The sequence below is a fragment of the Lepisosteus oculatus genome, chromosome 4, assembly GCF_040954835.1.
Source record: "Lepisosteus oculatus isolate fLepOcu1 chromosome 4, fLepOcu1.hap2, whole genome shotgun sequence".
Classification (NCBI taxonomy): Eukaryota; Metazoa; Chordata; class Actinopteri; order Semionotiformes; family Lepisosteidae; genus Lepisosteus; species Lepisosteus oculatus.
In genome coordinates, this window is record NC_090699.1 from 34,462,161 (window position 1) to 34,479,330 (window position 17,170).

General features: G+C 35.0%; 2 protein-coding genes across 13 annotated transcripts in view; one reads left to right on the top strand and one right to left on the bottom strand.

Annotated features, from left to right (window-relative positions):
- LOC102687423 (serine/threonine-protein phosphatase 2B catalytic subunit beta isoform) overlaps positions 1–2,058 on the bottom strand; it is a 39,705-nt gene extending 37,647 nt beyond the window's left edge. For 3 of the 9 annotated variants that reach the window (XM_015347561.2, XM_015347563.2, XM_069189149.1), the window contains exon 1: positions 1,722–2,058. In XM_015347561.2, coding sequence (XP_015203047.1) covers positions 1,722–1,770 — 49 coding nt within the window. In that variant the 5' untranslated portion in view covers positions 1,771–2,058. The remainder of the gene's footprint in view (positions 1–1,721) is intronic. The other 6 variants (XM_006630741.3, XM_015347559.2, XM_006630743.3 and 3 more) reach the window with 4 other exon arrangements.
- Positions 2,059–10,292: 8,234 nt separating this feature from the next.
- Positions 10,293–17,170, top strand: part of pik3ap1 (phosphoinositide-3-kinase adaptor protein 1) — a 39,683-nt gene continuing 32,805 nt past the window's right edge. For 2 of the 4 annotated variants that reach the window (XM_015347634.2, XM_015347635.2), the window contains exons 1-2: positions 10,294–10,689; positions 13,664–14,075. In XM_015347634.2, coding sequence (XP_015203120.2) covers positions 10,657–10,689; positions 13,664–14,075 — 445 coding nt within the window. In that variant the 5' untranslated portion in view covers positions 10,294–10,656. Of the gene's footprint in view, positions 10,690–13,658; positions 14,076–17,170 lie in introns of all 4 variants that reach the window. The other 2 variants (XM_015347637.2, XM_015347636.2) reach the window with 2 other exon arrangements.

Genomic DNA, 17,170 nt, shown 5'->3' on the forward strand with positions numbered 1-17,170 from the left:
GGCTGCTTGTTCCTGGTAAGGAGCACAGCGATAACCCAGAAATCCTAGTTGCACAGCAGGAATGCATACAGGCTGGTTCACAACAGGGCAGACACACATACAAGCAGAAGTTCTGTTCAGAGTTTTCAAACAGCCTAGCCAGAATGTCACTTGGAGAAAACCCTAACGTGGAAGAACATGCAAACTCCACACAGAGGACTGCCAGTCCTGAATCAAACCCAGGACTCAAGAGGACCTGTGAGGGAGCAGCTCGTATTCCCCCAAGTTCAAAATATTAGTAGCATTAAAATATTAGTAGCATCCACCTTTACTTAATGTTGGAGTTCTTCTCATTTAAATAAGGAGTTTAATACAGTAAATATCACTGTTTTCCATTTCTACCACTAAGGGTGGAAAATGTTTTAAAGTACCGTAGTAATAAAATAAATTACGTATGCAACTAAGCATGTTTTAGTTGCATAAAGAAACATTAATCAATCATTAAGGTACAGTGTGGTAGCATCCAATTCACTGCACTGCATCACAGAAAAACTGTCAAAGAAAGATTAGCAAACAAGTTCATGTAACTGAGGGGCAATCGCCTTAATAATAAATGCATTTTAGTTTTTTTACCTGTAAAGCAAAGTAAAAGCACTTATAAATATTGCGTTCTACTGACTTTAATTGGATATACAGTATGCTGTTGAAAAGCGCTCACAATATCGGCACAGTAAAGAAAACGACAAACTTAAAAATGATCGTTCTCTTTTCTACTAAGACCATTTCAAATGTGTTCAACGGCCCTCTGTCAGCGTGCAGTGTGTAATATGCAGGCCACAGTGACAGCCATTCTTAGTCCAAGCACATCTGAAAGATCACGCCTACTTCAGGACACGCTGACAGGGCCTGCGAATAGTGTTCACCAGTTACCATTTCCAACGCCACATCTAAACTATCTTCAACTTTAACGTCTTTTAAAAACGACATACATAAGAAGTATGTATTAAAATAATTTCTGTACTTCTGTATTTGTCCAACATCTTAAAGTGGTGTCTAACGTTTTTCAATAAGAATAATAATGTAGAATTTATGTATCTCTGAGTGAAAGACAAGTTTCCCTGATAACGAGTTTTAATCTGCAGCAACTGTTGTCTTCGTTTCCAAACCGTAATACTGTATGTCTATGAAACACACACAGTAAGTATATATCCTACTGTACATTACTGACTAGATCAAACTATAAAAATTGTCTATCTTCACACATACATAGTAATATATATATACACTTGTATTATAACCTAAAGTCACTCATAACTAAGCTAACTGCATAACCATACATCATAAAATGTTAGCGTGAGCTTTAATTCATTAACAGTGTTAATAAAACATGCAGAAATTCTCTGAATATTTTTGTAAACTTTAAATTGCGTCATTTAAGTACATATATAAAAGCCAAAAACAACCTAACTTTGTAGAAAGCGACATGAGGAGGCAAAGCGCTCCCTTTTGCTGTATACATATCGCTGCATAATTTTAAATGCGTGCAACAAAAAAGGTCAAACGTACTTGAATAACCCAGCACACTTTCAGCATTTAAATAATCTCTCAGTCAGCCGGGATCTTCGCTGAACATAAATATTTGCAAATGTAAAGTAGGTCCGCCATTTTTAACATCATACTAGGAATATTTTGCTTGAGTTCCCACACAAGTAGAGAAACCAACACACAAAAAACGTACTCACATTTTATCACACGATCAGTGCTGGGGAGCAGTCCGTCCTTAGTGGACATGCTGGAGGAAGGTCTGTCGCGTTCTGTTATGGTTTTTTTCAGGACAATCTCCCTTTACACTCCTCAGGTATTTAGTCACTGCGGCAGCCCCCCTTCTATCAGTGGTTCCGTTTATTTTCATAGAGCCCGTGTAAATGATAGCAGCTGCCAAGAGAGGGGTAGCTCTACTGAGATAAGAGGAATACACTCAGACACTGATTTTCAAACCTGCAGTTAAGACCAACATGGCGGTGTGTGTGCGTGCGATTGGGAGAACGGAATTCCCAGACTGTAGCGACCCCTCTGCGTGTCTCCATGGGACTGGTTTCAAATAGTGACTTATTACACTTCCGATTGAATGCGGGAGTGAATACAGAACTGCCACTGATGCGAGGTGAATTCGAAAACTAGTATACCCGCAAAAAAGTGCATTATAAACCCAGAATGTACAGCAATCTTATTTAAACTCTGTTCATCAAGGAAACTGTTCATTGTAACTTCAACTATTGGCTGGCAGCTCTGACTCTGGCATTACAGGTCAGGCAGAAATGCAACTAATCATCAAGTCAGAAAAAATACAGCAAACAACACAAATTCACTGTGTAATAATGTATTAGTAAAGTATACTGCATTATTTAAAAAAAAGCGTATACCCAGATAAGATTTGTTGTGAATAGCATGACTCCTATCTAGACTCCTGCTACTGTATAATTATTGCCATACTTCAGTCTATTTCAGAATAATGAAGCAAGATATTGTCCATATCTATTTGGTTTACCACTAAAGCTTTCATATCATGCAAATCTTTCCACACTGTCTAGCCACAATAATAAATGAATTGTCAATATCCTTATTTCTGTTAGCATTAAGCTAAACTGTGATCAATGTTTAACTACTTTTTTTCATACCTAGCCAAATACAAAATGCCTTGCTGTTAATAATTAAGGAAGGCTTTAATAAAGCAATGCGGTTGTGGATGGCTGAAGAAAATCTGGTATGCATTCTTTTTGGTCAGTGGAAGCAATGTTTCAATGTTGTCAGTCTGCAACCATTGGTAAACCAAACAATTGGTGCTTAGTGCAGTATAATAAGCATTCAAGCAACAATTTAGCAAAATCTACTTATCTTTCAAAGCAGATCCCTAATTTAAATTTTAAATCATTTACAGACTTTCATTAGAGGCACTTGTTTAGTAAAAACTTCAACAAGGGATACTCATTGTGTCATGTGGCCTTGAAACTGCCTATCTGATCCCAAGCAACTTTATATTGTGCTTGAATTGTCTCTGGGAGCTCCCAGATACAAATGAAGTTTGGTAGGGAGGGACCAAACAGGTGTGCTCTATTAGTTAATTGTGTGTTAGTGGCAGCTTTCACTGACCAGGCACCTGGGAGTCTGTACATAATGGTGTTCTTCCTCTCTTTGATGTAACAGTTACTCTGTTGGACTACTTCATGACTGCTGTGCAAAAATGTTTGATGGCCTGACAACACACAGAATATGAGGGATTTAGTGTTTGCTCTCTTCATGTACCTTATATCAATGTGTTGTAGCTGGGATGATATTGGGTATTAACATGTAACAAAACTAAAACTAAAATAACAAAGTGGAGCTATAGGGGTAAACTTTATAAAACCTATCCTGGAAATTAGGGATTTTTGTTTATTTTTATAACACTTATGCAAACACATGGCTACTGAAGTTTCTTCATAAACTATGGGGATTATTGATTTCTTACATTATTATAACCAGCACTGAAAGAAAGACTAATGACTGTAATAAATCTAAAATTCCCCAAAATAATTGCCAAAGTATGTCAGATTAAGTTTTTTTTTAACAGCACAGAATGAGTAATGAGTAGGTCAATAAACACAACACAATGGGATATTCTAAAGGGAGCCATTAGAAATGATGAAGCAAAGCAGGATGTACAAGAGCTTCCTATAATAAATGGGACATGATGGTTTCTAAGGAATCAAAAGTAGGTCAAGAGGTTGATTTTTGCCAGTGTTCATTGTATCAAGGAATACTTATTATTTGAAAAATAAGTAGTGCAATTTGTTTTAGAATACTGTGTTTCTTGAAATTGTAACTAATGGAATACTATACGTACTGTAATCACACATTGCATTTTTAATAATTGAATTCTTTAACATATTAATGTGTCTGAGATCAATTTACCTAGTGAAGCTGTATGTAATTGACTTGTAGAGGGTTCTGCAGCCTTTGTTCAGCTATTTGCAGCTCTGCAACTCACAACTAGCAACCCACTGAAGCTAAGCAGGTGTGAGCCTGGTCAGTACCCAGATGGGAGACGTCCTTGGAAAAACTAAGGTTGCTGCTGGAAGAGGTGTCAGTGGGGCCAGCAGGGGGTGCTAACATGTGGGTCCTAATGCCCCAGTATAGTGACAGGGACACTTTACTGTAAACAGGTGCTGTCCTTTGGAGGAGATGTAAAACCGAGGTCCTGACTCTCTGTGGTCATTAAAAATCCCAGGGTTTCTCGAAAAGAGTAGGGGTGTAACCCTGGCGTCCTGGCCAAATGTCCCATTGGCCCTTACCAGTCATGGCCTCCTAATAATCCCCATCTATAAATTGGCTTCATTACTCTGCTCTCCTCCCCACTGATAATTGATGTGTGATGAGTGTTCTGGCGTACTATGGCTGCTGCCGGTGGATGCTGCACATTGGTGGTGTTGGAGGGGAGTCCCCATTACCTGTAAAGCGCTTTGAGTGGAGTGTCCAAAAAAGAGCTATATAAGTGTAAGGAATTATTATTAAATAACTTTTAAATTATTATTATAATAATAATTAATTATTATTAATTATTTTATTTATTCAATTTTCCTTTTACATACTCCATACCTGGGTATGACCTGGGGATGGTATATTATCAGTCAAACATTCAAACCTAACTCCATGTTTCTGGGAGGTTAGAGAAAACCAGAGTACCCAGCAAAAACCCACATTAAGATAGGGAGATCATGCAAACTCCAAAAAGAAGGTGTCACTATCTGGAAACGTACCCAGTAGCCTTGAGCTATAATGTAGCAGTAGTAACCTTGCTGCCCCCTCCTGCCAACTAAATTTGCTTTGTCTGATGGATTAGTCCTAAGTACTTGTTAAAAAAAGAGTTGTGTGACACACAATGCAGTGCTATTATACAGATCATAGTATTAAAGCGCTAACCATAGAGCTCCCCCAAGTGTTCAGCAAACAGCTCTTAACATCCATTTGTTTTTAATAACCGCTTAGTGTTACATATTCACAGTGAGCTGCAGCCTACAGTATCATAGCAGACAATGGCTGCAAGGCAGAGTGTTCCTCAGACAAGATACCACACACATGCAGGGGAGACTAATTATTATAAACAGTTTCTCTAACTATGAGAAGAAATCAGAGGATTTGGAGAAAATACACTCAGGCATGGAGGAAACATGAAAATTTCACTCTGAAAGTGCCTTAGGGCAGAATTGAGCCCATAGCTCAAGAGCTCAAGAGCTATGAAACCACTGTAACCATTCCCCTCTCAGGTCTGAACAGCCTGTGTAAAATCAAAGGTATATGTGTAGTTTTATTTGCTTGTAAAGGTCAATAAAACATTTTTATAATTGTATTCCTTGATCAGTATTTCTTCCTTTGCAGCCCAGATCAGTTCTAATTCTTTGGTATTTTTCTGGCATAAATCACTGGCTTAAAAACAGATCTAAAACATTCTGTAATGTTATGACTGTCCATTAGATGGTGCATTAGGGCCATTTCAGCCCTAGGGTAGGTACAGTAATCAAGACCCATTAGAAGACCTTGTACTTTGAAATGTTGAGTAGCTTGCATTCTCTAGCTTAGATACTTGTACTTGGTATTTTGTTTTTTCATATTTTATATATGGCCTGAGAATATAAGTAGGTGTAAGAAAATGGGTTCTTTGAAAATGAACATTTACATATTATCATATAATGTAGTACCCAGTCATAAAGAGTATATCAAAACTACACCAAATAAATATAAAAAATCTTCTATTAAATCTAAGATTATGAAATTCTACTTAGAAATAAAGTAGAGCATCATGTGTATGGCAACAGGATTCTAGGGAGAGTTAACAGATTTAGAAAGGCGGGTTTTGTATAACTAGAGTTCTTTGAACAAACAGAGGCAGTAATGGATACAAAATGAGTTTATGATATTAGATTCATTTAGATTTTCAATAAAGGCTTTATTAGGCTTTCAATAAAGGTTTTGTCATAAAAGATGAATTATTAAATTGCAAGCTGTAGGCATTGAAAGCAACACATGTTTGGGTTAAGACCCGGGTGAATATCAAAACTTGAATGATGTAATCAGTGAAGTAACATATGGATCTGTAATTAGACAACTCTTCTTCTTATGATTTAGATTCTGATATACTTAGAAAACTAGTCAAATTCACATAGGATACCAAAATAGAAGGATTAGCCAGCAATATAAGCTGTAAAAAAAATTCAAAAATATTTAGAAAGAATTCAAGACTATGCAAACATTTAGCAGATTACATTTAATGTAGACTAGTGCAGAGTGTTACAAGCATATAGTAAAAACCATAACATCTATTTTGTTGTAAGTATAAATGAAAACTGTACAAGTAAGAGATCATGTAGAATTCGTCATTCCATTTAGCTACTCTAGCATCAAAACACAGAAGAGCATTCAGGTACAGTACATTACCACATGTTATACTCTGACAGGCTAAAATGACAAAAAATAATTTTGTTTCAAACAGAGAATATTACAATGGAACATGGTTCAAGTATTCAAAATCCTCAAAGGCAGTGAGACCGTCAACCCAACAAACTTCTAAAGTATGAACAGTGAAATGTACACCAGAGGACACAAAATGTAAACTAGGGGGAACTGCATTTAAAATTGAGAATAGGAGACAGTTTTTACAGAAGTGGTTGTCGGTGCCTGGAAAAAGTTACCCAACTATGTTGTCTAAACCTTTGCTATCTTTATTTTATCCAACTAGTTCTTTCACTGAACAGATAAAATCAACAGCTCAATTAGCTATTGCAAACCAAAGAAGCTTACTGTGCCAAATGGTATCCTTTTGTTTGCATGGATTCAGATGTTTTTACTCCATGTTTATCTTTAGGAATATATTTCTGCATCTTTTTTAAATGATGTAGTTTTACAGCTGCAGAATTCCGGTAACCCACTTTTAGGTTTTATCTGAGTGGTGTAAAAGAAATTACTTAAACCTGACCCCGATTTGAGAAGCGTTAAAAAGATGCTACAAAGTTTAACCACAATCAGATAAGTTTTGTAAAACAACCTTTTGGCACTATGTTAAGTATAGTAATAAATATATTAAAAATGCAAGGGAAGTGCCAATATCTTTTATCACAACATCAGAAAATAGCAGGTGCTTCTATCTTTAGAAACGGTTAAAAACATTTAATAGATCACAAGTTAACAAAATCAAAAGGAGACTGTGCTGCTCTAATTACACACTACCATCTTCTTAAATCTCAAGAATTACAGAAGAGCATTTGTAATCATGGGTCTTGGACAAGTGTTTCATACATCTTTCTATATTTTCTTTCTAACAATTATTGAGTATGAAACAACACGGACAAAAATAAGTCTTCAAATCAACCTTAAAAATCAAGCTTAAAATCTTGTACCTAAACTGATATAACATTTTTATGTTTTGTGTTTCAGTTCTTTGCTTCATTATTTTTCATGAGTAAATAGGTTTAGATCACATGAAAAAGTAGAGGACTGTTTTTTTAATTGTGTTAAAATGCTTTACTGGCTGCAAAATTAATACAAAAATGTTGATTATATTGTATTGCCTTCATTACATATTGCTATATATTAATACTCCACAGGTAAATTGATTTTTTTTAATAAGCAAATAAACAAAAGCCATTGATATTGGACATTTGCATTTAATTCCTCAAATGTATTAAAATTGGTCCAATCAAATCCATTTTTTCCATCAACAAAAATCACCATTGTTATTTATGTGTTTTGTGTTACATGTGCCTGTACACAACTCACATACTTCCATTAATGGATATATATATATATTTAATTTGTAGAACATGAGCTCATCATATGAAGCAAAGGAAATACTCTGGTGGTATGTTATTGAATTTTAGTATTCAATGTATTGACAAGTATTGTCAAGTTAAAAACAGGTGGTACAGTGGTTATCATTGCTGATAGCCACACAGTGCTGGGGCCCTCGCTTCAATCTGGACCTTGTGTGCTATCTGTGTGTTTGTATGTTCTCCCTGTGTTTGTGTAGGTTTCCTCCAGGTGCTTCGGTTTCCCCCCACAGTCAAAAACATACTGGTTAATTGGTCTCTGGGAATACTGGCCCTACTGTGAGCCCAATTGTGTGCATGTCTGTGTCTATGTGTGTGCCTGTTGCTTGTTGAGCTTTGAAAGAAGTGGGAAGAAAATAGATAGATGAAAAGTTACAAATATTTTACAATACAATATCCTCTCAATCACTTCTGTTAAATCTTTATTGTTTAACTTTAATAAGCATTTTACCATGTTGCATAAAATTAAAATGCTTATTTTTAAAAAAAGTTTTTCAGTGGTCCTACAATGTATGATGATTCTGATTGACTGTAAGAACAATCACCTTCATCAATTATGTGTTCTGGCAATGCGATGCTAAAACCAGGCCTATGTCCAACTTTAGAACACACCTACTGCCATTTCATTGTACTTCATAAAAGTACTTCTATGATTATGATAATATGGTTGGACACAATTTTAATAACAAACCTAAATATTGATACCTACAAAGCATTTGTGGTAAAAGAATCAGCACATACTGTATAATACACCACACTCTATAACAAAACAGGTTGAACAAGTCCTTGAAACTTCCTCATATGTCTCCTATCATAACAGGAAACACCTGATACAAAGGTACTTTTATTTCTCTTTTGTGAACCTAAAAATTAATGCATACTGTTGACCTGAATCTCTTGTTATAGCGAATCACCACAAGCGTTTTCTTTTAGCAATAACAATTGATTATACTAATATTTAGAATAACAGCACAATTTTCAGCTCCGGTAAAGCTTATCCGCGAGCGTCAAAATCAGCACGTGGTTGTGTTTCAGTGCGTTAAAATGATGTTTTCTGCAAATAGTTTTAAAAAAATGTACTCCGATGTTTTGTCCTGACCGTTCTTCTTATTCTAAAGCGTCTTGTCTGACGTATTAAAAATGCTTCAGAAGAATATAACAGCAAATATAAACTTGAGAAACTCAGCATTTTGCAGAACACGAATTGTTTTATTTTATCTAATTTACGTTCGGAAACTCAGAAACGGGGAACCAAAACATTAAGAATGGAAAAAAAACTCAAAAATCCGAAAGGTTAAACTCGCCTCTTCCGCATTAAAGAAATTGAAAAGTTGCTGTTTTTTACAGTTTGATCGAGCTTGGCATTGCAATGATTATATACAGTACTTGAACGGCTGCATATGCTCTGAATGTTTTCATTTCATTTGGTACGCTCAAAAGCAAATGTATGTTATCCCTGATAAATTATTATGATTAAGTGTTATCCTTACATTTAGTTAAAAAACAGCAAACGTATTATCCAATGAATCTTGAAGTCGTGATGTTTTGTTAGAACCTGTGATGCTTTGGCTCTGTAATTACTGTACTGTATAGGACTATCTCCCCAGACCATTTAATCTGAATGTCTTGTTTCCACTGAATATAAGTCCAGTGACAACTGTGTCAGTTACATTTCCTTCAGTTCTGCAAAGTTTTTTTATATGCCTCTAGATAACACGAGGATGTTAGGTACAGTAGTACATGTTAATGTTTTTTAAGTTCTCATGACTGCTCTGTTGTTAGTCCTACTTTACGCGTCGGGTGCGAAGAAGCAGTTTAAATGTAAACTTTCAAAGATGTCACATTAGGAAGTGAATTATTATTAATCACCAGTGTCTTTACACTTATAAATCGATAATTGTTGACAAGGTCGTGTACCAAAGCCTCTAGAACTTATTTCTTAACCTTACAGAACCCTAGAAACACTTTTATCTGTTCTAAAAGCTCCAGGGAATATGGCATGGTAATAGTTAAGTAATGGTATTCTTTCATATTTAAACAATTTCTCATTTTAAATTAATGAAAGTTTTTGTTGTCCTTCTTGTAGAAACCCTAATTGTACAGTAGGTCTTTCATCAAATTGCATTCATGTACTGTACCTTACTGTGTCCATGCTGTTTGAGTCATATTGGGTAGTTGAGTTCAAGCGACCGCGTTAATGGCAGACCCAGTGAATACTATTTCACAATTATTTTCATTCTACTTAAAACATCGAAATAAGAAATATTTGCGGCAGACATGTTTGTTTTCTGATGTCGATGCGTACGTAACCACATATGGAATGACTTTACAGGTGTATTAAAGTTGTTAAAATGGCTTTTTAATTCGGCGCTAAGAATACATAAGCGCAATAAGTCACCTGATTTCTGGAATGTTGCGTTAGTTACCAAGGTTGTGCTTTCTTTGCTTTTCTCTACAGGTCAAACAATCAATTGTGCAAACACTTCAGCTTCGGAGTTAATGACAGTTTTAGGAAGTGACGCTTGGTCACAGTAAGATCAGGAAACTGAAAAAGTGACTGGTTGATACTGTTATTCTCTGCGGAGCGATGGAGGGGAAGAGTCGACTTGTGAGATGAAACTTGTAAACTTTTATTGACTGCATCGAGACCGCCAGATGTGAACAACTTTACATCCAATTTACACATTTGCATAGATATAAAAGCAAATACATTTCTGAAACATGGCAGGACTGCATGTAGGGGCGAAGCTATAGAAGGTCACTGAAGCGCTCAGTTAATACAGGGAGGCTGAACCGCTGAGCAGCTCGGAGTCCAGGAATGTTTTATGTCTTTTCGACATGTCACATTCAGGTAAGTAGTTGTGATATTGTTTGTATATATTTGTAAGCACGTATCTCTATTTTGTTGACAACTTTTCTTTTTTTGTTTTTTATCATCAGTAAAAAGTTTAAACCTTTCTAATATCCAATGAATACGGAACCTAACATATATGCAAACTCTGAAGTACAGTATATTTGCAGCGAACCAGTGCTTAGAATTTCCATTATAGTGTAATACTATACAGTAAGCATCATTGTTTTGGAAAAGAGGAATAAATAAAAGAAGCTTATCTGATCTGCTTCTTGCATGCACTTCATTAGAGTCACTGAAATGTAACTGGAATCATAACCATAATTTCTAAGTAAAATAAGTTGTCCACTCTGCAAAACAGAAATGAGGATCTGAATTTCCAAGTAAATACAAAAGTGGTAGTTACAGAAAGACACGAAATATTGAAGTGTTCTGTAAAACATACTTTGCAGGTGCCACGCACATTTAGAGATTGAATGTGTTATGTTTTTGTGAACAAGCACAATCAATATTATCATCTTCTTTAAATTTAAGAAAACCCTATATACTGTATTGTACTCTCATTTTATGTAATGGAAAATTCATTAATAGCATCTTATAAAAATAATCTCTCATCCTAAACTGAAGAGTTTTATAAAATGTGCTATTTTTCTTTAACAATTTGAAGACTATGCTAGAAAAACACTGTAAAAAAGGGACAGTTTACAAGCTGCTTGAATTGTTGACTTTTGAAAGTAACAGTTGTTTGGATTTTATGAAGCAAATATTGTAAAGAAACATATGTCTTCAAAGAGAATGACATATTACCTGTAACAAATGTACTATTATAGGTCCCTTAGGGGTCAAATTCTGTCCCATTTTTATGCTTACACTAAGCTTAGCTGTAAGCATTTAGAACTCAAACAGAAATGAGAATTCAGACAGTTTGTGGTTTGGTACTAGTGTTAAGTTATCCTTACAAATCCTTACAGTTATCCTACTGTATAATCTTTCTTAGCATTTCTTAATATTTCTTATTCTTTAATGGATCCTTTAATAGACATATTACACTAATAATCTGAAGTCAGCTTTCTGTCTTTTTAACTCAGACATTTCTAAATTTAGACATATAGCAGCAAATATCTTAACGCACTTAATACCTTAGTTAATGGACAATTGACACAATTATTATTTAAAGTATTTAATATTTAAATGTTGCATGCACACATGCTGGTTCAAAGCAGGACTGTACTGTTATTATGGGGCTGTACCATAATTCAGTAATTTAAAATGCATAAATGCTAAATGCTTGAAATTCTTTTGCAATCCATAAAATTATTATACAACATACAGTACAACCAGGTGTTTAGATTTAAAAAAAATCACAAAGCAAATGAATGAATACTATTAGTATTTGTTGTGATGTTGGATTGTGTCATTTCTCCTTCCATTTTCCTAACTGTTCAGAATGCAGGTCTGTTTACATGTTAATTAAAATATTGTGAAGTTTCATGCTTTCAGAAATTCAGTCTTTTAAAATTGTATTAATCTATAGTTTTACCTTAAACATATTTAAGTAAAAATTTGCAGATCCAATCTAGGTATTTTGGTTGCTTCATTAGGCTTTGTTTCTGGAAACTTTTTATGAAGAACAGTGGAAAACTTGCAATTAGGAAGTGAATAAAGTTTTGATATAAATTTGGACATTTTAGACATGAAATAATAAATAATAATACTTGATATTCTGACTACATTGTAAAATGATGAACATTTACTGAATGGGCAGTTATTTTAGTATTGAAAAGTATAAAATTTGGAGTGATACATGTCTATTAATTTCATATTAATGAGACATTCAAAACATGAGCTTTAACAGCCTGTATGGAAATTAACGTGTTCAAATACAAGATATACATTTTTCCTTGTGTGTACTCTCAAGGAATTTCTCAAAAGTAAGCTAATAAAAGTAGTAGGTTTTTCTGGATACTATATGCATGTTAGTTTGCATTCATTTTAATTTATTATATTTTCCTTGCTTATGACAGATATTTGTAAAGGTTCTTTGTCTTGTGTGTAGTGTCAATATTATACAGTATGTAATTTAATTGAAAGTGTACACTTTTGTAAATGCACAATTTATTTAATATGCTTTTTTTGACAATATGTGTTTTTGACAATATCACAAAATAATAGTTTTGACTAATGGGAATAATGTTGATGTACAGTACATACTTCATGGAAGAAGAAGAATCAGGAAATAATGTTGATCTGAAATCAAAGCTCAAGTGACTTAAATGCATTTTTAAATCACTGGATTATTTAAATTTAGTGGGTGGTCACAGAATCAAAATCATTTTTCCTGTATAAACATAAGATTTACAGCTAGAGGATAGAGTTAGAGCAATTAACTGTTCAGCAATTAACCCTTTTCATTTCATTGGATCAAAAAACTTAATATATCACTGCTTAAATGAGAATTTCTTCAGTAATCGGTTACCTTTCAGAAATGAATTGCTTTGTAAAGGTTGTCCATGAAATTGTGTGAATAACTTTGATCAGATATGGTAGCAGGTTTTGCAAGGTAGTCAATAGTATTGGGACTTAACAGTAATTACTGACTTGGTTTGACTAATGTTGTGCTCCCATAGCAGGTTTACATTGTAGTACATGGGGTAGGTTCAGGACAATACAAAATGCAGTTAAATATAATAAAATACGTTACAGATGTATATAGTAGATGGTATGCTTATTTTACATTCAGTTGCTTCACCATATTTTATGAGCATTATGAAAGTATTATAATACTTTTAATTATGGATGTTAATATTGTTAACAAAGCTAATTTTTACAGGTCAGTCATTGTTGTGAGAATAATTCACCTTGCATAAATGAGTCAGCTAAGTAAATGATGATGATAGCAACATGCTCTAATTATTAACTTCAGGAAAAAAAAGCTCTGTCTTATTTTGTTTCCATTTTTTTTTTCTCAGCTCAGATGGACAGTTGTGAAGTGCTGATAGTTCACACTGATGAAGCTGAAGAGTGGGCTAAGTACCTCCAGAATGTGTTTATTTCATCGCGCAAGTTTTCCAAGAAGTCAGTTTTTTTGAAACAAGTTGAAAAGAACACTCCTCTAGGACAGTCAGAAATGGATGACTTTCACAAGAGCAAGTGCATTCTGTTGTTGCTCTCAATGCAGTTCTTGGAAAATCTGTATATCCCGATTGTTCTGGAGACTTTTCTGAAAGTTCTGCACCCTCCAAGCAAGATGGTGCTGCTGTTTTGTGGGGTAACAGAGTCTGAAGGTCTGGAACAGTTTTTCAGTGACTGGCAGAAGTGGAAACGGCTCTACCCCGAGGACGAGACAACAACCTATATTTCCACAGTTCTACAGACCATTTCTGAAGGTAGTTTTTTGTTCTCTGGTCTTTTTACAGAAACAAATATTGTAAAAAATGCTCTGTCAGCCATTTACTTAATTTCAATTTACTTACTTTTAGACTTTTGGAACCTACAATAATGGCACTAGGCAGTTTTAAAATCATTTTCATAAAGGTGACAAGGTGAGGGGAATATGCTTGTTACAACTGTTATCATTTATTATGTACTGGTGTGAATTGGATTAATTATATCCTTTTTGCAATGTGGGGCTAGTGCTTTTAGTTACACAAATATCCAGGAAAAGAAAGCAGCTTGTGACATTACAGTAGATATTTTCTGACATTTCTGTTTCACTTGCAGTCCATGATACTCTGATTTTGTGTCTCAGTTAGGTACAAGCAGATTTGTTAAAATAAATAGCTGCCCTAACTGTTTGAGCACCTCTTGTCTAGATGAGATCAGGTAAAAAAAAAATCACACATCAAGTTCTTATTACATCCATCCTTGAATCGATTGCAGCATTGGATTTACAGTGCATTGCTAGAATCTGACCTTGTGATATGGCTTTCCAAGGTCTGATGTGCAACCCCTCAAGCTCTGCTAGGATCTAGGGTTGTGTTTGCAAAGCCTAACACTGACAGTTTTTGAGCTTCCAAATGTGCTTAGTGTGATTGAAGTCTTGCTTTATCACAAGGGAAAAAAAACAGTAGAGCTCTGAATGTGATAACGGACCAGTGGCTGTGTGGGTTAATTATGGTGGATGTGTTTGGGAATTAACATTTCCATTTAACATGGATTCATTCATGCACAGTAGAAGCTTTAGAAGATTACAGTTTCTAAATAGACAAGTGTTTCTATCATTTACTTAACTTTGAAATGCAATTACAAATATATGACTATACAATTAGGTTTAGACTATGCATCTACTGTACAATTATGTACATCTACTTGCAATTATGTAAGTGTGGCAAGCAATTATTTGTTTTTCTCATGATCTCAGGAGTTACCAAATCTGAAGCATCATGAAATTTTATTTACTTCCTGATTCTATCCAGAAAGTGTGTCAAAGACCCATAGTGACCTATCTATGAATTGGCTACATTACTCTGCTCTCCTCTCCACTGATAGCTGATGTGTGGTGAGCGTTCTGGCGCACTAGGGCTGCCGTCGCATCATCCATGTGGATGCTGCACACTGGTGGTGGTGGAGGGGATTCTCCATTACCTGTAAAGCGTTTTGAGTGGAATGTCCAGAAAAAGCGCTATATAAGTGTAAGCAATTATTATTATTATTATTATTATTATATTCATCACGCAGACCATAAAAAATAAACCATATTTTATTAAGAAACTAAATAATATTGATAAACCCTTCTCTGCGGGTAGAATATACATTTTCTGTTCTGTAACAAAACAAACAAGAATAAGAAGAATGTTGTCACATTTCTAAGAAGAATGTACTGTATAATGAAGTTGCTTTGCTTCGATTTATTGCATTCATACATCAATTATCAGAAAGCCACTTTTATTTGCTAAGTGCAACGGCCTGCTATACTGTAGAAACACAGGACCCAAGGCATGCCTACATATCATGTAGAAACACAAATTAACCTCTCCAGCATGGCTTTAGAGCATGGGAGCTTGTCAAAAACCAAACTCTATTCATAATACACCTCAGTCCAAAACTGAATCCAGGACCCAACAGATGTGAGACATCATCCAAAACTGAATCCAGGACCCAACAGATGTGAGACATCAGAGCTAACTGCCACATTACTCTGTCACCCACTTTTTATCTGTGCTTGTATTAATATGTTTATCAGTGGTTTTAGTGTATTGAATGGGGGATGGAAATCAAATAATGCTAACTGGAAGGAGTGTAAATTTCATTGGTCTGAGAAAAGGAGGTGAGAATCCTCATGCTACAAGATAAGCCACGATAAAGAGACTGAGCTATGGGACTAAATGCATTTTGATAACTGAGTGAGAGCTGTTTTTTTGCCGTTTCTCTATTCCTTCTCTAGCTCCCTGTTGCTGCATGAATCTGATTTCATAATCATAGTTATTTCCTACCACTGTCTCACCCACTCTGTTGTGACCTGTCTTTAGTTTTTCTCTCTCTCCTTACAACCTCTGTTGCTCTGATCCTCGTCTTCTGCCAGACTTTTTCTAACCCCTCTCGGGTCTCCAGTGCTTGAAGTCATTAGCCAATGCTTAAACAATAGGTAGGAAAACAATAACATTACTGCTCCTTTACGGTACATTAGTTACATTGTTGCAGTCATTAACAAATGCAGGTAGTATCCTGTACTATTTGTTCTTAATGCATAGACATGCCTTTATTATTAAAAAGTTAAAATGTAATAAAAATAAAAAGTAATTGCCTTATCAGTGAAGATGCGAGAAAAGAAGAATCTTGGCAATGCTTTATGAGAGCCTAGCTCGAAAGAGTGAAGATCTGCTTGTTAAATGGAAATAAAGGTAGGAATTACTACATCACCTATAAATGAAATCATATAGCTGTTGTTCATATAGCACAAGATTACTGTACCTTAGAGACTGTTGAAAGAAAAGTGAAATATGAAAAGTTGAAATGATCAGATATAGATGCAAATTATTCCTTTATACAGTATATGTATAATTTTTAACCCGAGTGAAAATTTCATACTCAGTGTACCGTGTTGGTTAGCTTTCAATCCTCTCAGAGTTTATATTATTGTAATATATAACAGGAGGGAATTAATAGGAGGAATGTTCGGAGAAGGAGGAAGGTGCTAAATACCAGCTGTGTACTCTAGTGGTTTCATTCTAGACTGGTAAATAAATCAAAGGCCATAATTTTCTCTTTCTGACCTTAGTAAAAAGACCCAGAGACATAAATAAGCAACCGACCGCTCTGGGTTGCTGTACGTGTGCCAGAATATTGTCTACTGTTGAAGCAAACTCGACCACTGAGTGCTGTTATACGGTCACATCTCAATTCATTATAAATATCATATATGCAGAGTCTTGCGAAGGTATTCAGACCCTAGCACAGTTTTTACATTTTGTTGCTTTAAACCTTGGTCATGACAGTTTGAAGCAGCAATTTATATTTATTAACATGCATTCTTTGCATTGGT